This window comes from Dermacentor albipictus, chromosome 4 (genome assembly GCF_038994185.2).
Source record: "Dermacentor albipictus isolate Rhodes 1998 colony chromosome 4, USDA_Dalb.pri_finalv2, whole genome shotgun sequence".
NCBI classification, from domain to species: domain Eukaryota; kingdom Metazoa; phylum Arthropoda; class Arachnida; order Ixodida; family Ixodidae; genus Dermacentor; species Dermacentor albipictus.
Window position 1 is genome coordinate 109,830,413 of NC_091824.1, and position 21,172 is coordinate 109,851,584.

General features: G+C 45.1%; 2 protein-coding genes across 7 annotated transcripts in view; one reads left to right on the top strand and one right to left on the bottom strand.

The window, feature by feature from the left end:
* The window catches only part of LOC135914041 (uncharacterized), a 195,803-nt gene extending 175,217 nt beyond the window's left edge, over window positions 1–20,586 (bottom strand). For all 4 annotated transcript variants that reach the window (XM_070537412.1, XM_070537411.1, XM_065446770.1 and 1 more), the window contains exon 1: window positions 20,223–20,586. In XM_070537412.1, coding sequence (XP_070393513.1) covers window positions 20,223–20,361 — 139 coding nt within the window. In that variant the 5' untranslated portion in view covers window positions 20,362–20,586. The remainder of the gene's footprint in view (window positions 1–20,222) is intronic.
* The window catches only part of LOC135914042 (pro-neuropeptide Y-like), a 243,752-nt gene that overhangs the window by 156,606 nt on the left and 65,974 nt on the right, over window positions 1–21,172 (top strand). The window contains exon 1 of one of the 3 annotated variants that reach the window (XM_065446775.2): window positions 20,237–20,347. The exons of the other annotated variants lie outside the window; for them this stretch is intronic. The gene's annotated coding sequence lies outside the window, so the exon portion shown is untranslated. Of the gene's footprint in view, window positions 1–20,236; window positions 20,348–21,172 lie in introns of those variants that run through there. 3 annotated transcript variants of the gene reach the window in all.

Consider the following 21,172-nt stretch of genomic DNA (forward strand, 5'->3'; position numbering starts at 1 on the left):
AATTCTTCTAGGAATAGGGCGGTCGTCTCTGAAAGTCAGGATTACCGTGTGAAGTGGATATGACTTCACTGCTCCATCTTCTTGGCGGGAATACCTTATCTGTCTGCGTCCCGATATAACTCCTGCGTCTTTCAAGAAGTCTAGGAGTTGTACGTCTGTGTGCTGCAGACGCACATGTTTTACTTTCCCAACGTTTCGCGTGTACGACTCTGGGATGAATGGCTTAACTTCCAGGCCGCCTACACTTGAGAGCATCAAAAGGCGTTTCCCCGATGCTAAGGAAGCAACGCTGACACTGAAACTTCCATCTCTGGTCGTCCTGAAAGACTGTACTTTTTTCTTTGGCAGCGGAAACTATGTCGGCAGACACTCGGTTTAGATTTACTTGCCAAAAAGTAGTACCTTCACTTGTTGGGCGAAAGACAATGTATTATTTACGCTGCATTTTGTAGCCACCCAGTTTTTATTTTAGGATGAACGCCTCAAACCGCTCTTGCCTGTAAACCTATGCGGAAATGTCGTACTGCTTATTCAACAGCAAACTTCCAAAAATCAAAATAAAGCAAACATTTGTGCATCCTAATAATATTTTGGGTAGTTCTTGCTTGCTGTAAACATTTCATCAATATTCTACAACCACTTTAAGGTAGCGGATATGAACTGTATCATTCTGACAGGAAACATTAAATCTATTACATGAATACGAATGTCACTAACGTTGTTGTTAGGTTATAGATCTTTGAACTTCCGAAGCCGCAATTATGTACCATATAGATTATTAATTTGATGAAGATGACCTTCGTTATTTGCTCTTCATTTTTTTTGCCTAATGTGCTGAATTTACTTTAAGAATACTTCTTTTTTGGCATATCTAAAGGCCCAGCCACATGCACGTAGGTTTCAAACGATGGCGACAAGCGACGGAGACAAGCTGCAGGTTTTTCCGTTGCGGAAGACAATCCATAGCTATCGCATCACCCGTATTTCGGCCAGCCAAAAAAAAAAAAAATATCACTTCTCGCCCGGAAGTCCACGGGGTGACTTGCGCTGGACACAGCGTGATTTCGCAACAACATGACATCAACCACTTCACCCCAGTCTGCCCGCTTTGATCTGAATTAGCTCTTGCAACTTGCTCTCTTCAGTGGAAGCGAAAACGCAAATAGCAATATCAGCCATGGCTACGTCTCATCTCAAGCTAAAAACAGTATCGGCGTCGTCATGTCGTTATAATAAAGATCCGTTGTTCCTTTTGAAGCTCTTTGGCCTGAGACACCATCAAGAGCCGCGAAAATGTTATGAGTCTTGTTCACCAGACGGCGCCACGCCATTTAAAGCCTGTGGTTATGAGAATTAGGGGAATTATGGGAAACTTTGGTTATAATCACTACATTCACCACAATCATCATCATCATCTGGTGACATAGAATGGTTTTACACTAGCGATAACAGCATATGTAAGCTAGATCTAATACACCTTGTCTAAAACGTTAGCCTGTGGTTAGTTTGCGATTTCTTTACGGTTGCACTACAGTATCTATTCGGACAACAGTGTAAATTTGTCACTACTTTTTTTTCGCGATGTCACGTCCATGTGGTTGCTCCATGCCGCGACGCCACAGTGCAACAGGGTCTGCCTGTCGCGTCGCTTGTCGCTGCCGCTTGAATATCGCGTGCATGTGGTTGCCGCTGAGATGAATTAATGTGAGCACAAAAGGCAAAAAAAAATCATTTTTAGCTTTTGTAGGAGTAGTTATTTGCCTGCTGTATTGAAGTGTGTGGCGTCTCTCTTAGTGCATGCAAAAAAACGTACTTCACTGTGACGGAGATTTCTTTTCTTTTTCTTTACGCGACGCGCCTTCAGAAAGGTCGACGAGCAAAGCCAATTGTGAGAGGTTGATCTCGAGTTGCAGAACTATAAAAAAAATATCTAGAAAGAAATTGAAACCGCCAGCACTTCTATCCTACTTCATTTCGTCTACGTTTCATCGTGTGCTACATAAAACTAAACTATTGATTTCTCTCTGCCACAGCACGAGTAAACGGGGCTTTATACTGCACGTAAGCCGCAATTTCGTGTTGGAATAGTAAACAGCCATACACACGACAACTGTGGCCACGAGCAAACAATTTGACATCTTTTTTTAGTGAATTTCCTTGCTTCAGTGCAGCTAGCCAAGAACTTCATTAGACAGACTGAGCAATCGCCGTTTGTCGGAAGCGACAATCCTCGTCCACTGGCCGAGACCGTTCTCGGCACAGAAGGCATTGAACACGTTATTGCGCTTCTTGAGGACATGTGGACTGAGTGACAGACTTTGCGGAGCGTCGTGCGCTACATCACACTGATGCATGCGCAGTTTTCTTGTTGCTTTTGTTTTTGTTTTCTTATTTTTGCATTTCATCATCTCTTGCTTCCTGTTCTGTGAATTCTGAGTCCTGCAGCCCTCGTCGTGAGTTTCATAATTTGTTTATTGTGAATGAAAACAAACACCGCACTAGCGTAAACTTTTTTTTCACAACACTTAAAAGTAATGCAAGTGAGCCTGCGCTCCCTGTAACGCCGGTCCACGCAAGAAACTTGTGGTATCATTGGTAACGAACGGAAGACCAGGTAAACCTAAAAGCAACACACGCGGAAGCGGCTGTAAGGACAGAACGTGTGCGCTGGCCGAAAGAATAGGAACTATAGAGTGCTGGTTACATTGCAGGCAGCATAACTACGGAGGTGATGCTAACAATGTATTAATGCTTTACACTACGTGACGGGCAGGTTTAAAGTATTCCGTTAACAGACAGCTGATAAAACTGCTTCTGACCTACTATGCAACTCTCGCAACGCAGGCTCGCAGAATGAAGTGAACAAAAGGCTGTAATTTTCTACCTGAAAACAAAAATGACACTGATAAACAAGCAGCTGCCATGAATACAGTAAGAAGACAGGAAAGTGCTCACGACAGAACTTTCTGAAACTCAAAATAGCGGGGTTTTTTTGTTGTTGTTGTTTTGTTTTCTGCGGCGTCGTTGTTGGTGGGTGAAGCCCGCTGCGTTGGATATTTGTAAAACATCTCTAGTTAAAATGTTCTTCCGTTTCTTTTTCGCTTTTCTTTTACTTTCTACTGCATCATGTTAGTCATGTGGAAAGTCGTTTTAAGCATACGTAAATCGCACAGATAGATTATGATGGCTGCACAGGTCCGGAGCACCTTAGAAAGGAAGGCGATGTTCTAAAGTGGAAGGCTTTCTTTGAAGTTTACGCTCACAGCAACGAAACGTATTAATAGCCTCGAAGTCAAAAGACGCACTTTGAATATTTGAATTTCAAAAAGTAAGCTTTGGTACACGGCTGCAGCGTTCTCGCTTATACATCAAGGTAACGGAAGCAGCACGCTGGTCGTAGGAAGTGACCGACTTTCTGAGATGTAGCGGACTCGCATAAAGTGAGCTGAATCGACAATGCGACTATCAAGCGAGGATTCGGAGACCGGGGCGCATGCATTATATCCGGCTCTGTTGTGCTGCACACAACTAACCTTCCACTAATGGCACCATATTTTGATATACTTAGCTTCATCCTTTGCTGAGCATACGTTTTACTTCGTGCACTCTTGACATCCTTGTTCCCTCGCTGCCTTCTCGGTGCTCGAAAACGAAGGAATACTGAGAACACGATGGGCCTGTTCAATGGAAAGCAAAGGCGAAATGAACTTTCGCATCAGACGTGCTCAGTAAAGGAAAAAAAAAGAAGCGGGGCAAAAAGAGAACGCCTTCAAGCCTTTGCTGTCGCAGTAATGCGTGAGCGGCGCTTGCAAAACAAGCAGTGTCTTGACATGCCAGGCAGCTAGACTAACCTAATAGTGACAGCGGACATATCGCGCTGTTTTTCTTTTTGTTAGAATAACTGAGCAACGAACGACCAAGAGATCTGGTGGACAAATGAGTAAGCCGGACAGTGATGCCCGCCTGCCCTGCCGTGTAGCTTTTATACATAGGTGATGAGGCATGTCAACTGTCTGCGTGCTGTCTTGCGTAAGCTCTGCGCGCTATCCCAGCGTCGTGTATATAGTGCACGCATTGATGCTGGCAGTCAGGGAAAATGCCCGCTGATATCCCGAGACACTGGAGCTTTCGTGGCCATAAACAGTGAGTGAGTGAGTGAGTGAGTGAGTGAGTGAGTGAGTGAGTGAGTGAGTGAGTGAGTGAGTGAGTGAGTGAGTGAGTGAGTGAGTGAGTGAGTGAGTGAGTGAGTGAGTGAGTTATCTGGTTATTTAGTTAGTTAGTTGGCTAGTTAGTTAGTTAGTTAGTTAGTTAGTTGGCTAGTTAGTTAGTTAGTTAGTTTTTAGTTAGTTAGTTAGTTAGTTTTTAGTTGTTAGTTAGTTAGTTAGTTAGTTAGTTAGTTAGTTAGTTAGTTAGTTAGTTAGTTAGTTGGCTAGTTAGTTAGTTAGTTAGTTAGTTAGTCAGTCAGTTAGTTAGTTAGTTAGTTAGTTAGTTAGTTAGTTAGTTAGTTAGTTAGTTAGTTAGTTAGTTAGTTAGTTAGTTAGTTAGTTAGTTAGTTAGTTAGTTAGTTAGTTAGTTAGTTAGTTAGTTAGTTAGTTAGTTAGTTGAGGTGAGCGAGCGAGCTATTCTGAAAGGAAAGAAAACATAAACAAAAGACGGCTCAACTTATTACGAATATAGAGGTGGTCTGTCGAACGGGAAGCAAGAGGCATCCCGCTGAATTCTGACCTTTCCGAGGTTAACCGCATTATTAACCGCAGCCATAGTGATTACCAGTGAAACCAATTGGGCGGCTGTTGCAAGTAACGAAATACTTGTTTGCGATAGTGCCCTAAATACACGCTTCAACATTCTAAACGCATGCGCAAGTGGCAGGATAACATAGTTCCTGGCCTGCTTGCGAAGTCACATTCATATCATAGAAACGATGCTGCCTTTTAAAACGTGCAAGTACATTCGCCATTCCAATCGACCCGCAAGTGAGACCACTTGCAAAATCATGTGTCCTGGGGCCCTATAACGTAACTATTCCAATATGTTTTTATTCCAATCTCCTGACGTCAAATTTGCGTAACCGCCAACGCAAGCATTGGGTGGTCACCCACAGGGTTGTCTCAGTAGACCAATCAAACTCTATCCTTGTTCATAGAAGGTCACTTTTGTTTGCTTTAAAAACGAATAACATTGTTTACACTGAGCGGCTTGTCTTAGCTAATTCGTTCACAAGGCGCGAGGAGCACGCTCAAGTGGAGAGGGATTCGATAGAGCCGAGCCACTGCACTGAAAATCGATAAACGGATGAAGAGGGTGGTGCTGGCGTCTGTGATTTGTGATTAGTCCGCTTTCCCTTACTTAGCTTACGGTGGCTTGTCGAGAATAACGGTGGCATGCAACTCAAGCATAAGAATGACGCTAAAACAGATCCTCAGCAAAGAAGAGTTGACAGAACGAGGCCGTAAACGTTCTGAAAGTGCTGGAAAACGTTACACAGCCACGCAAAAAGCTTTATTACACGCAAATAAACCCATGCGCTCCGGCAGGTGCGAGTAGCCAGTGCCTGAGCGATCGGTGGCAGCCATCTTTTATTCCTTTTAGAACTGGGCAGCCTGCGGCTATTCAGAAGAAAATTGAGTTTTGTTCGGCATATTAATGCATCTTTAATGCGTACACGTCACTTTGACGCGGTGAGTTTTTGCGGTTTTGTGACGTCGCGTGACAGGCAGCTGAAGTGGGTGCAGCCCGAAAACTTTTGACCGATAGCCGGGGGCTAATGGCGAAAAGGCGTCGAATAAGAAATAACTGTTTTTCTTTTTTCTGTGAAATCATGCATAATCACTGTGTACACATCATATCAGGTGGGGAGGGATCGCAGTTTTCGTGACGTCGTGTGACAGACAGGGGAAGTGGGGTGGCCCAAGAAAGTTTTTTGCCAATCGCGGAGTGCTGAATGCAGAATTATAATAGAAAAGATTGGAATAGTTTTACGTTATAGGTGCCCTGGAAGCAAGTCCTGATATCGAAATGTAATTTCAGATATACCTGTCTTTCTAATGCGTCCCCTTCCCCTGCCCTCGCCCGTTCTTCCTTGACACATGGCTGAAATGAGGCTTGTTTTGCGCTGACGTGAGTGAAATAGCGTGGCAGAATCACGCCCCTTTCAACAATAAAGGAAGGGAAGTGACGGGTCTACGTAGCAGCAGAGGGGGTGTGAAATGTTGAAAACTGACGCTGTTTGTGCAGAGCACTTTTATGGTCATACGTTATCTTTTACAAAACGTACTTGTGAGGAACCAGATTGTTGGTGGGAAACTGGTCACATTCATGCTGAACGAGAAAACTACGCGCCGAAGATCTCTTGCAATGATGAAGCCACGTTTTGTCTTCCGTCAAAGCAATATAGCACAGTATGTATAGCCGTAAGCAAAAGTATACGGACCAGGGATTGCGCGATAAAGCCGATTTTTTTTCCTCAGCCTGCGAATGCAACTTGAAATTGAGGACTGCAGTCCAAACTTGGCATTGAGAACTTTCCAGTTTACTCGTAAATTTCAGTTTATGCATTCTAATTACAAAGAAATTTAGTTTTTTCGGAGATCCTGTGGTCCGTATACTTTTGCTCACGGGTGCACGTGCACATGTGTTGAGCTGGCAGAAAGCAATTTTCTTCGCCGAACAAAAAATTATGCTTTCCCTATTTCGTAATGGAATAATCATTACAGAATATTCTTTATGTTCAAAAGCTTGCGTACGTCAGTGGCATGGACAACAATTTATACGCGTGAAGCAACGTAATTAACTTATGTATCTCTAGGTACTGTGTTTTACCATCTGAAGCCTGTTCATGCCGTATTGAGAGAATCCGTCCTTCAGACAAGAAACGCCTCAACAAATAAATGGTGAGCGTCAGCTTAAAAGTTTCAGGACGTGACATACGCCGTTTCATGCACATGGCAGGCAGGAATACAGAACCGTAGCACCTCATCTGGCAAATAAAACAGCGCTGTTTGTTAGTTGGACTTCAGAAACTGTCATTGCAGCACGCGTACTGTCACCACCAAAGCACAATTTAACGATGAACATCCTGCATGAAATAGAGTTCTCACGCACCTAGCCTCACAACATGAAGTGTGCCCACGTGCATAGCCAGAAGCACTGAATTTATCGTGAGATATCAGACGGCATTAAACGTAACGAAATTACTATATTGAAACAAAATCAAAAAGAGCGCGGACAGACGGAGTAGCATGCGTGGTATAAAGGTTATAAACCGGAATAAGGTGCCTCAGAAAGGCTGGGCAACATTTTGATAGAAGGAACTATCTAGGAGGACAGGAGGCCCCTTTATTATTTTGGATGTTGTACAAGCCACCATCCCAGACAATGCGAACAAGGCATCTTTAAAGGTCAAGCCACACGACTACGTCGCATTTGCCCTGAACACCATGAGTACATAGATAGACTCGATCACGTTAAAGACACCCTATAAAACAGGAACCACCCGAACACTGCCCTTCAAGATGCCTACACCGATGCAACCAAACTTGATCAAGCCGAGGTCCTCTAAGCCCGACCTAAGATCACAAGAACAACAACCCCTCTTCTTACTAATAAATTTTTAACGCACTCCCAAACGTAAACAACATCCTCAATCAACAATACCCAATTCTCAATAGCAACCAGAAACTTAACATCTTTCTCGACCCGCCCATGGTAGTCTACAGACGCTAATTTCAAGGGCATTCTTGTACATGCCAAACTAAGAACGAAGACGAAGCCAACATCCGGTCCCTGTGGCCACCCCAGGTGTACTACATGCAAACATATTCAATCTTCTACTGCAGTAAAGAAGTACAGCGTTGCATTACCTTCACAAGGTAGCTTCGAGTTTCACCTGCACGTCAAGCAACGTAGTCTGCTGTCTAGAATGTGCCGCTTGTGAGAGTGTACATAGGTGAGGGTGAAAAACAAATTCATAGAAGACTCGACGGCCATCGCGCAGATACAAACACAATTTACCTAGAGCAATAGCCAGCCATATCATTGATCATGTCAGTATATTCTATAAAGCAAGGCTCTATATACCACAAACAAATTTCCATTCACCTGGCGAGAGTGAGTATACAGAATCATGCCTCGTACACAAGTTTACATGCCTACACCCGACGCGGATCAATTTGGCACGTGGCAATTAGAATCGCTAAAAGCTGTAACTTGAACCTGAAACTCTCATGTCGTTAACAAAGGCACAAAACACCTTATGCCACCAGCTAACCTCGATTCCCAATCTCACCCATTCCGCCATTTCCTGTTCTTCACTGCCTATCTCCTAACACTCAATCTATCATTCTCTTCTGCGCTTTTGCGCATATATTGAACATATAAGCCATTTTCCCTTGCGCATCTGCCCCATCCCGTTCTTTCTTCTTTTTAGTTTTGCTAACGCCCTAATATTTGTTCTTCCACCCTTTTTTTTTTCTCTTGTGCGCTCTTGTCCCCTCGTCTTAAAAACCACGCCTAGGGACGTCAAAATACAGCACTCACTTTCTTTTCAGTCTTTCTCTTTGCAGCCAGCTGCCCCGACAACGATCGCATGTGATGTCAATTTACTAAACCGTTAAAGCTAACCAGCCGACGATTACGAGGCCGCGTTTGACGAAGATAGATTCCCCTTATCGAAAGGTTGGCCAGCCTTTCTGATGTAGTTTATCTCTGTTTGTAACATTTATACCATATATATAAACAAGGCGTTCCATTATTTATAACACAAACTTTTCAAAATGAAAGCTTTCGTTGAATTAGGATGGAAACTTCAGTTACATCAGGGTCCTCTCGGTTAGAATATATTAGATAACACTGCATGTTCGGCAGCTATTTCACGGCAGTGTATGAGGTCCAGTTGAAAAAAAGCCTCTAAGCTCCCCTCTGTAAGCTTTCAAAGCTAAACAAGCACGTATACAACACTGGCACCTCATGTTGATGTTTATTTGGATAAAAAAAGGTAACACCCACATAATGCTGCAATTCAAATGTTAGCTAGAATTTTCCACCTCAATATAGAATACAATACACAATACACAACAGAGCCATCCCATTTATTTTTAACCTTCCAAGCCTTCTGCCATTGCTTCATGCAAAGGTACGTGTTTACAAGGGAGATGAGATCAACCGGCACAGCCAAGGCTTATTGCAGCGCGAATGTCGACTTCACTGGCTAATCAGTTCCGCGTTGCTTCAATTCCCCTGCCAACAAGGCCGCTCGCAAGGTCCAACGAGAGATCAGTTGTGTCACTCGAGAGCCTAGTCTGGCGCCTCGACCCACACATCGCGCGAAATGACAGTGGCAGCTCGAGCGGCGAAAAACTGATCCGAGCGGGTCTTGCTCGAGAGGCGAGGCACGATCGAAGGCGCCGTCGGCGACACCAAAGAAAGAACGGATTAGGGAAAATCAACCGCAGCATAAGGAACGGAGGGAGCTATCCCCCTCATCCTACGCGCTGTCGTCCTTCGGCAGCCCCCTTTGAGTCATTGCCTGCTGCTGACTTTCATAGTCCTTAAGCTGGCAGTGACATTGAACCAGTCTTAAGAACACGAACGCGAAAGGGACTGAGGCATCGAAACATCAGCAGTTCCATTCTAATATTTGATGTCTATGCTTGCAGGAAGTTCTGTAAAAACTCATCAAACATCCCAGTTTTATGCGCCAGAATCTCGGAACTCTGTCGTTTAGTATGAACGCGGAGAAGTGTAATACTATTTGTGAGGTTGGCATTTTACATGTTACATTTGTAGCGTCTTGGAGAAGCTTGCAGCTGCTTGCATGCTAGCCATATACCTACATGTAATCAGGCCCGTATTAGTACTAAGCAGCTCTTAGTGGCGCCGCACATCAAAGTTAATCCCCTGAAAGGAAAGACTACCAAGAAGCAACCGCAATAAACATGATGGGATTGCGCGTGGTTGTAATCCTCTTCCAGTAACGCCTCACTCGAAGACAGCCATCTCACAGCTAGAACATGCAAGACTGGCTCGGTTACGCGATAACGTGGGCGGCCGTTGCAACGTCTCTCAGATTACGATTTATATGTTTGTAGGAATACTGCCGCATAGAAGCACGGAATCACTCACCGGGAGAAATGTTTCCACGAATCTTAATTTTGCAGCTACAATGAGAAATGTGCGATCAAAGCAGCTCGAAAGTCGTCGCGCATTATTTTGTTGCCTTCTTGCAACAGAATTTATTCGAGAAACCTCGACCTAAGCTTGTTTCAAACAATTGAATGCATGCATGCATGTGCACATGCGCACACACACGCGCGCGCACACGTAAGCACACATTTTCTGCGTCTTGAGTGCAGAATGTGTAATGTAAGCGGAAGTAAGTTGACCAGAGCTAGCTTTCCAACAAAAAAATATTTGGACTGTCTTTTATACCTACGCAGGGCAATGTTTTTGCTATCACCACACAACTTCTACTGCGGCGGCACCACCCAAATAATCTATCCAACAGCTAAGCGCAATTTAGAAACTGCTGCAATGGCAGAAAAAAATGGTGTGCAGTTACACATCGCATCTCAAGAGATCCCAATTCTTCGCTTTTCAGCCGAAGGAGCCCCAGGCTAACCTAATCGGGTTTATGGAGAACCCGACGAATCATTACTTAGGATAAGAGGTTATGCTTGCAAATCAGCAAAAACCGTGCAGCAATCGATAGGTGGCTCTCCAACTTCTCAGACATGCACAGATAAAGTTGAATTAGCGTTATTTAATTCTTACAGCGTCAGCCTTTGACAGTACCTTCACTGTAAGATAAAAATTACCCGGAGACATCTGCAATGCGTGCCAGAGACGATTCACTGCTCTGTTGGGTCCAGTCAGCCGAACGGCGGTTCACTCAATGTATCGGAGATTATACCGTATCGAATCAGAAAGTCTTTGCCCCTATTTTTTATTAGCCAAATAAGGTACATACAAGTAATTACAGATATACGTACTATTCTACGTACCTTGCCCTATTCTTCCACATAGTCCCCACACGGGTTAAGACATTTCTCCCACCACAGCGCTAAATTTGAGATGTCCCTATGGTAGAATTCGTCCGGCTGATTGCGGAACCATCGTCGGACTGCTGTCTTGGCTTTATCGTTGCACGTGAATCGCGGTCCTGCCAGGAACTTCTTCAGTGGACCGAAAACATGTAAATCACCGCGGGCGAGGTCCGGACTGTATTGTGGGTGGATCCATTGTATCCACGCGGGAAATGTCCTCAGTCAGCGACGCACGCGGCCTCCCCAAACGCTCATTGTCATGCAAGTCTTTACGGCCTTTTGCGAGCACACAACGCCACCACCTCACACTACTCAAAGCGAGACAGATACCCCCATACGTAGGCTGCATTTCGCTGTGGATTTAGATGGGCATTCGTCCTTTACTCCATAGAAAACGAACCACACTTCGTTACTCGTACGCCGTGGACGTATGAAGCATGGCCGCCATCTTCAATAACTGACAGCAGCGCCGTGCCGCGGAGCTACCGGCAGATAAGGCCGGGCCGGTCCAAGAAAGTTCCACCGTTGGGAATGGATAAGTTGATTTCGCATTTACAGCCGTAATTTGGCTAAAAGAAATATGGACAAAGACTTTCTGATTCGCACTCATACTTGCTAGCTTGCCGGCTGTGAGATTATGCTCTAACTCACCTCTGTATCGGAAGTTATATCTTGTAAATTACTGATGGGGTATTCATGACCAGTCTGCTAGTAGCCTAACAAGTTCTTATGAAAGCTGGTTTGTACCCTTATTTCTAGACTTAACTAGGCCACTAGAACTCATAGCGGTATTTCTAAAATTTCTCTCAGTGAAAGCAGTGAACCAGAACTGGGCTGGTAAGAGACGGTACTGCTTTCACGTAAATTATTGCGTGCGCGTCCGTCACTGTAGTATTTATGGTGGTCGCTCTTCAATGCCAGATCGATATATTCAGCTCATAGAAAACAAACAAACAAACAAACAAACATCAGTACCCCTGCAAACTTCGGGAATTTTTCCGCCTCTGATCTCACTGCGATAGCAGCAAGCCCTCACGCAGGGCACAGTTCTCAAGAAAATTGTTTTCTTTGTGATGAACACAACCGCGTCCTCACGCGCTGCAAAATTGCCTACTGTGGCCTTCGACGTCGACGTACATACACCAGCCCACTCAGAGCCTACATAGCTTCCGAAAGATTTCACGTATTGGCAAGCGCGAACGTAGTGTACTAGTGCAGTGGTTAGCGCGTGCGACTGCAAGTGCAAATTGCCCCCGGCAGTTGAGTTGAAGTTGCACGCACGTGCAACTTCAACTCACCTGGCCGGGGGCAATTTGCACTTGTGTAGTGGGCTGATTTGTTCTAATCACGTAAACGTTTATTTGGCTGCCTTCGGTGTATACGGCCGACGTTCGCATGTAACAGCTAATTTGATGTTCCAACTCCGCAATAAAACCGTTATACCCTAATGCACTTTTCTAAAAGTGCGTACGTGGGCTTTTTGAGATAACCATGAGCTGACTATGCGTACGCAGGTACTCTCTCATGGTTTACTCTTTCGTTATGCAGAACAACGATGAGCTCGCAGGCGCTACCTGGTGAATCACAGTTTGTTGCTACATAACCCTGCAATGGCCAGTGTATCACATTTCACGCTGCTTTTTTACCACAAAATTTTGATTTCTGAGCGCGAAGTTTAATCCAAGGATATACTAGCATTTTTAGTAACGCTGGATGGACCTTTCAGTTGTGGTTAGCTCAGCAGGCCGATTGCTAGTTAATTATTGTTGGAATAACACTTATTTAGATAATAACATTTAATTGTCTTGCTGTCTTTCTTTTTGGGGGGGGGGGAGGGGTGAGGAGCATGAATGTACACTCAATAACTAAGAGGAAAAGTGAAAAAGTTCTAATTTTCCTATATCCGGAACTGTGTTTGAGCCTTACAAGGATAGGTCGGTTTTCGGTTTTCTGGAGCGTTGGGTGCCCGCAGCGCAAGCAATGCAGTAACGTTGGTGAAGTTTTTTTTTTTTTCGTCGCCTTATGGGAGAGCTTGCTGCTTAGCAAGAGAGGATGTGGCCTGATGACGACGCACGACGGCAACTTGATGACGACGATGACGAACGCTTTCCCATTTAGCGTAACGGAGAGGAAAAGGGGAAGGACAAAGCTAACCCAGTTTACAGCTTTTAGCTGCTGTTGCCGTAAAATGTATTTCTTGGTCTCGATTCACAGCGGTTAACGAAGCAAAAAAGAACTTTCGCTTTTTAAAGCGCAATTTACTAAGTTACTTAGCTTGGAGGACCATGTTCATTGCTACTGTATGTCGTAAGCTTCGTTTCATTGTGTCTTCAGTTCCTGCTTTCCCCTTGCGTATTTCCTCGCTTGTACGATAAACTTATTCTTGTGGCTGACAAGCTCAGGGTTGCTTCAACCTGCCACAAAATGAATGAAATAATAGGTAAAGCAACAGAATGAATAAATTATTCCTTAATAATTAATTAATTATATGAGCGCACACACTAATGAATTGAATGAATACATGAATAACGGAATGAGCCCATGAATGACTGGATGAATGAATTAATGAATCAATGACGCCGGCTGATCCATAAGCGTTGTGTAAAGTTGGCATCTCCTTCACAATGATCATAATACAGTGAAGCACCATTCCGGTTTCCCGCCGTAAATTGGGTGAAACAAAGCAGCCAGACTTGACAGATGAGAGGCAGTGATGGCTGTATTAACGAAAACATTTGAGTAATGGTTCCATTCCTCCTGTCAAGCAGACGTAAGCTGTGCATGCCCGTGTGTTTCTTTCTTTTTCTTCAAGTAACACGCATGAGATTCCACCATGACCTTTTATAAGGAAACGCGGGTCGCGTTGTGCTGCCAACTGCAAGCACCAAAGAGGCGCATAGTGATCAATGCATACTGCTACTTGCCTACTGACGGGCATCGTGTAACGCACAGCGCCCTTAAATCACGCCGGTGACCCTGACACACCAAACCAGCCGGAGCAACCCGCATGCAGCACTGTAACGGCGACCAGAAAGCCGACACAAGCGACAGGGAGAACCCAGCCAGGCGAGAAGACCCGCTACTATCGATCAGTTTTTTTAGCGGGAACGCGACCGAGGCACTGTGAAAGGACACTGCGCCGTTAGGACGCCCGGAGCGCACGCCTTCCTGTTGGGTTCGGGAAATCCCCTTGCGAAAAAAACCATCGGAGCTAGCTTCCACATAGTCAGAGCATGGCGTACTCATTTGCAGCAAAGCTCACGTTAGATGGAGCCTTACGGAAAGGGGCGAAATCGCGCCACGTGCGAGAAAAGGATGGCCGCAGGTTTTGATGAGTTCGCACCATATAGTCTGGACTATGAGGATGTTCTGTTCAGTGGTTCGTCCCTTTTTAATGGTTTCTCGGCCGGGATCCTTTCGACATTCTGAACAACCGCGGAGTTTCCCAATAACTTCGTGTAGAAACATTTTCTATCCTTACGCCACTTACATTCCAACTGTCGAGTTGGACCAAACACTTCGAAAGGCAAAACTAACAATACAGCTCTGTATTGCTGTGCCCGCTATTCCAAGCAGGGGGGTATCTATTTTTAAGCTTTTGTGGAAAGAAAATGGGATGTGATCAAGAATCGAGCCGGAGATACTAGCAACCTAAAGAAAAGATACACTCAGCACAGTATTACAGGAGCACGCGCTATCAGACTCACATCCTAGTAGCATGATGTTCGATGTAAACGGCATGGTTAGAGTGCAGTACTAACCGGAACTAGTTAGGCTTGTTACCTTTTATTTTTCTGTCGTATCTTTCGGAAATCTCACTGCCCTTCAACGCTTTTTAACACTCATGGAGGCCTGGCTAATTGATGAATAATTAAAGGTTTCCGCAAATTGAAAGCATACTTTCACTTTTGCTTTCCTGTTAGCTTGCTTTCCCGTCTGCTTCCCTTTCCGCCAGAAGGCGTTCACGGCCAACGAACACAACTTATACTTTGGGTATTGATTTTTACCGACAGCTAGCCGGGCCGTTCAAGCAACCCTTTGCAAAATGTCTTCTTAGCAAAGTCGTGTTTCTCAACATTACGAGGTGCCATGTGGCCTTTCGTTACCACGGAAAATAGTGGTGCCATTGGAGCTAGGGGGGGGGGGGGGGGGGTTAGAAACTCATGTATGTACGGAAACTTCTTGCAAGTGCTGCCAACAAACCGATAAGACTTTCGTCATTATTCTCCACGGTGCGTTGCATTATTTAGGTCAACTCATATGATGTCCAAAGCCAAACAACATATATGTCGTAATATAACGACATAATAGTGACATTATTTTGGTAAGCATAGCCAGAGGATGGCTGGTTATTTATTTCGTTGCTATTTCGATATCGGCGTTTCCTCACTGCTCTGCAAGCAAGTTACAAAGTACTGGACTCATTTGCTTCTGTAATGCTGGCTTTTTAGAACTTTCCTCACATTTCGAACATCGATGCTTTATGTCTCAAAAATAACATAAACCAAAAATGCTCTAGGAAGCCAAGATAACTAATCTAAACGGACACTCATGGAGGAATCATGCAATTGGGGGTTTGCTCTTCTTTGCTTTAATAAATTACGCAGGGTAGCCTCAATATTAACATCGTCAAGACAGAAAAAGTACATTAGCGTCAGAATGCTGGAGATTAGCATTTTAGCGAGAAAGTTCATTAGTTCTCTCATTAAGCACAGGGGCGCTGAAGTAATGACTTAGGTAGCAAATATCTACGAAAGAAGGAGTTCCCGCCTGTTTGACTTTAACACAAGGATAGAGTGTTTCTTTTATTAATCCGCAGAATTATGATGAGGGACATTATGGTCAGCTAAGGGCAGCTGGCTACTCTTAATGGCGGCTACGCTTACTATTTGCGCTCATCTTTTGTTCTTGTTTTCTCTCCTTTCCCTCGCTGCTAGACACTGCCTATCTGTCGCTGGACATTAGAGCTCCTTGAAGTGTCCTGTATCTTTATAAACGAGAAAAAGGGCCAACAAACACTGACACCAAGGACAACCTAGAGGAAATTACTTGCGCCTAATAAATAGAATAAAGTAACGATAAATTAGTGGAAATGAAAGTGGATGCAAAAACAACTTGCCGCAAGTGGGGACCGAACCCACAACCTTCGCATTTATGCTGCTGCTGTGTCAACGTGGACCGTGGTTGCGTTGCGTTCCTCAGATATGTCGACGACTGTTTCAGCATTTTGCAAAGGAAAAACCTTGACCCTTTCACGGCTCACCTAAACAATATACAAGCTGCAATCAAGTTCACCGTTGAAGTGAAATCTGAAGGGCAACTGCCGTTCCTGCACACCCTTGTGCAGCGAGATGGGCCAAAGCTGTTATTCAAGGTGTTTAGGAAACACACTCACACGGGCCGCTACCTAAACTACAGATCGGTGCACCCTGCTTCGCAAAAGAGGACTGTTGTCGGCTCTCTTCTTTGTCCGGCAAAAAAAAAGGGGTGCACAACAGCGGAAGACCACATGGCGGACAATGCACTTGTGCGGAGGGAATTAATGGCTTGTGGATACCCTGAGTACGTCATTGACTCAGTAGGGCGCCAGCTGGCTCGCACAGCACCCACCCAGCCTAGACCCCTAAAAGGCGGGCTTCGATTCCGTACGTCCCCGGCATAAGCGCGACTCTTGCACGCGTCCTACGGTCATATGACGTGCAGGCTGCGCACGTGCCCTCCCGGAAACTTAAACACGAGCTCGTGCATGTGAAGGACCCTTTGGAAAAGGACAAGTTCCCAGGGGTAGTGTATGTCATTTCGTGTGCGGACTGTCGGTATGTCTACGTCGGTGAAACCGGCAACTTCAAAACGAGACTTAAGCAACACATGAATGACGTCCAGAAACGACACGTTGCATCGAATGCCTTGGCCGAACACTGCGCAGCCACATCACATAAGATTAACTGGGAGAAATTTCGTGTGATTGCCAAGGAGCGAAATCATTCTTTGCGTCTTTATCTTGAGTCCCTAATCATCCAAACCACGGCCCACACTCTTAATCGCAACGAAGGCAACCTGCCGCCCATGTATGCCAGGTGCCTTAATCATGTTTTGAGACGCACATAAAAATGGGCGCCAGCTCTGCCACTTCTTTCATTGTGAACAAGGCTCCGGTGGGGGAGCCGAAACGTAAATAACTCTTTTAAACCATTTTTGGTCGGTGTCCAGACCTCTTCCTTTTAAGTATGCATTATCCCGACCAGACGGGCTTCCTTCATACTCTCAACTTCACCCCTGCAGCTACAGACCTATTTCATAAACGTTAGTTCCATGCAAGTTGCTTGAAGACCTAATATACTCTAGTCTGATGTTGCTCCTAGAATCGAACTGTTTCTTCGAACCTAATCAGCATGCTTTTCGCATATACCACTCATGTGAAACTCGACTGCTCACTTTTACTAATTTGTTTTCCATTTTGCATTGTCCATCATTTGTGGATTACTCTTCGTTGAGATTTTATGAAGGCACTTGATACTGTGGTACATCAACTAATACTTTTCAAGCTCAATAAACTAAATCTTGGTACTAATTTGATGAGGTAGATTGAGTGCTTTTTGCAGGGCCGTACTCAGTACGTTTCCCTTAATAACTGTGACTCACCTGTATACCCCTTAACATACGAAGTTCCCCAAGGCTCCGCACTAGGTCCAGTGCTTTTTCTAATTTATACTAACGACCTTCCTGATTCCGTTGACTCACTAATTAGACTCTATGCTGATAATTGCGTATTATATAGACAAATATCTAAACATTTCGATGCAGTCCCCCTTCAATCTTATCTGGGTAACATCTCCGCTTTGCATCGAACCTGGTCTATGAAGCTTAATATTGGTAAGTGCAAAGCAATGAGAATAACGCGTACGCCTAACCAGCCTTCATGCACCTACTTCATTAATAACGCTCTATTAACTTTTGTCTCTAGTTATAAGTATCTTGGCGTTTACATTACCACCAACCTATCATGAAAACTGCACGCTAAACATATCATCACTAATAATGCTAGCCGAACACTTATTTCCTTCGCCGTAATTTTTCCCGGCTCCTGGTCCATAAAACTGCTTCTGTATAAGACTCGTGTGCGCCCGAAAGTAGAGTATGTATCTTCGGTTTGGGATGCAACACAAAGTCACTCATACAAGTTCTCGAGTCCACCCAAAATCTATCTGTTCATTTTATATTTTCTGATTATTCTCGTTCAGATAGTGTTACCCTTATGAAGAAAACATGAAATCTCCCTGACCGTTCCTTACACCATCGTATTTCTCGTTTATGCCTATTTCACAAAGCATATTTTACCAATAAATTCTAAAGCAACTTTTTATAACTCCTACTTACTTTTCATCCCGCATGGACCACCGATCCAATGTTGGCGTTATAAACTGCAGCAGTAATCTTTGTTTTGATTCATTTGTTCAGAAGACCAGCGTGGACGGGAACCACTTTCCCGCCTCCGTCATCTCCATGAGAGTACCCGGAGCCTTCAAGTCTGCTATATATGATCATCTTTATTAATCTGCCTTCCACACATGTATTGTTCTCCGTTACCCACTACTTTCTGTAATGCCGAACGACCCTGGAAGTACAGAGCGAGCAGCGTTAAAGGAAAGGCACGTAATATTGACGACAATTATTGTTTGGCCCTGAGAGTAAATAAATAAAATAGAATTAAATAAAATTAAAAACAATGTAGATTATACAGAGACAGTTCATCATGATACTGCGCTTAGTGTTACACTGACAATTTAAGTGAAGGAGAGTACGCGGACGTACGTAGCGCAAACTACCAACTGCTTAATCCTGTTAAAGAACGCACTTATATACAAGGAGATATGACGTGGGGGGGGGGGAGGGGATACAAAAAGATATGACAAGGTGACACCATGTGATCATACTTTGGGCCAGGCATACATCGTTCACTTGCACCCGTTCGCCCTGGCAAACTCGACCTCAGCTTCTATAAGCGCCATGGACGGTGTGCTTACACACATCTTTTTCTTTAGCTATCGCAAGTGCGTCCCATATTTCTCGCTCCGTTTTTGTTTTTGATGTGCCAACGACTGTGATGCTTTCTAGTAGCGGAGAGCATCTGCATTGTTTGCAGTGTGCAGCCAAGTTGCTAGGTGCTTTCAGAAGCTGGCACGTGTATTTGTGCTCCCGTACCCTACCATTCAGACAACGTCCAGTTTGCCCAATGTACACTTTCCCGCAATCTAGTGGGATTTGGTAAACCACTGAAGTAGCACATTCCACGTACTTTTTTCACGTGCTTAGTCTGACAGACCGTAGCACCTCAATTGCCCTCTTTGGATCATGCGTTCACCCTCTTGCACATGCTTTTTAGATTTTGCGGAGTGGAGAACATTACTTGAACGTCATGGCGTTGGGCTTTCTTTTGTATCTTATTAGACAACAGATGGATGTAAGGCAACATCACGCGTTTTAAAAAATTTTCTTTTTCCTGTGTTTTTGCCTTGCGAACTACCAGGAAACAGATAGAATAGAGCTAGTCGATTTCGCCCTTTCTCGAAGGCTCACATCCCAGCGTTTGCACTACAGGCTTGAAGGAAACTTCGCAATTGCGTGGTTGTTTGTCGGCCTGGGAGGCTTCACTCTGAAGCACATTCACTCTGAAGCCAAGCTTGTCTTGCCACGCGCGGCCTCTCGCCACGTGCGAACACAGTCCAACTTCTACAAGCGCGTCACAATATAAACACGCAATGACAAGCAAACTAACTTCTTCCAGGACGCTCAGAACCGCCGTTTTACATTCGACCTAACCGCACTTGGAAAGCATGTTAGCGCAAGCAGGTACGTGCAATAAGAAACCAGACGCACGGAGCGCGCTACATTGTCTGCGTCTCTTTTGCGTACGTGTCCGCTAGCCCTAACGTGCTTCTCAAATACGTTTACCAACACGGCCAACACATATCTGGTAATCGTCTTCACGTAATCGCACTAAGAAAAAATCTGGAAGAAATGATGTCTGCACACAGCAGGCGTTCTTTTCCTTTACTGAAGCACTTGCGCGTACAGGCAGTTGCACCTGGTGGCGATGACGTACCATCTTTCTTTTCCCTGCAACACGGCTACACGCGATGTCCCAAACATGTGCGCACGCGCTATACCGTCAACACTCACCGGTCGCTGTATCATTACCGGGGGCCGGAGATGGTGCAGCGAACGCAGCCGACGAGTCCGGCCGCCCTGCCCGTAGCAGAAGCAGCAAGATCATAAGAAGCGGGGATGCCGTCGTCGTGAGCACGGTAGGCACCGTCATCGCGGCCTTTCCTTTGTTTCTACTCTCTCCCTATTTCGCACGAGAAAGCAAACTGCGTTGGTCCTCCTCCGGTTGCGCCTTCTTCGAGCAGGCCTGGGCACCGAGTGCTGCTAGCAGCGAGTCCTAGCTACGCCCTACGACGGGACCCATGCCGAGGTCGAGCGCGCACCAATGCGACACACGCCGACCGAGAGAGCCCCAGCCCCGGAGCTTGCCCTCCCTGGCCAGCCGCTTCACCGCAAGCCCGCGCCCCGATCTAGTTGCCGCGAACGCCGCTAGGTGTGGAGGCACTGGCGCGCCGAACAGTGCTGCCCTCTTTCTCGCGCACGCGACACCACGTGATCGCGCAGTCGCGCGCGTCGCTTAGCCGTAACCTTTATTTTATTTCGACTTTCGGTTTGCCTTGCTTTGCTTATGGAGTTGGCGATCGTTGAGCAGAGAGAAGCGGATTGCAGCAATCACAAAAAAAGCGCGCTGCAACCTTGAAGCGTGGCGCCATCCCAGGAGAGTACATAGAACGCTTTTCGTCTCATATCTGGCCCTCTTTTCCGCACTACGGGGAAAAAAATATCCCCAAGCCCCTGATCTCATGCGCTGCATTCCGCCTTATGGCCAGAAGTAGTGAAAGTAATATAACAATGGTGGCAGTTGTGGTAGCTGTAGTGGTAATGGCCGTGATACGCGGAAGGTCTGAGTTTACCATTGTCATTGTGTAAAAATGAGTGGATACGATTATGTAATTGCATTCGTTACGCATGCATAATTTGGCGTGTCATGCAGATTACTTTTTAACCTATTATCGCTGAAAATG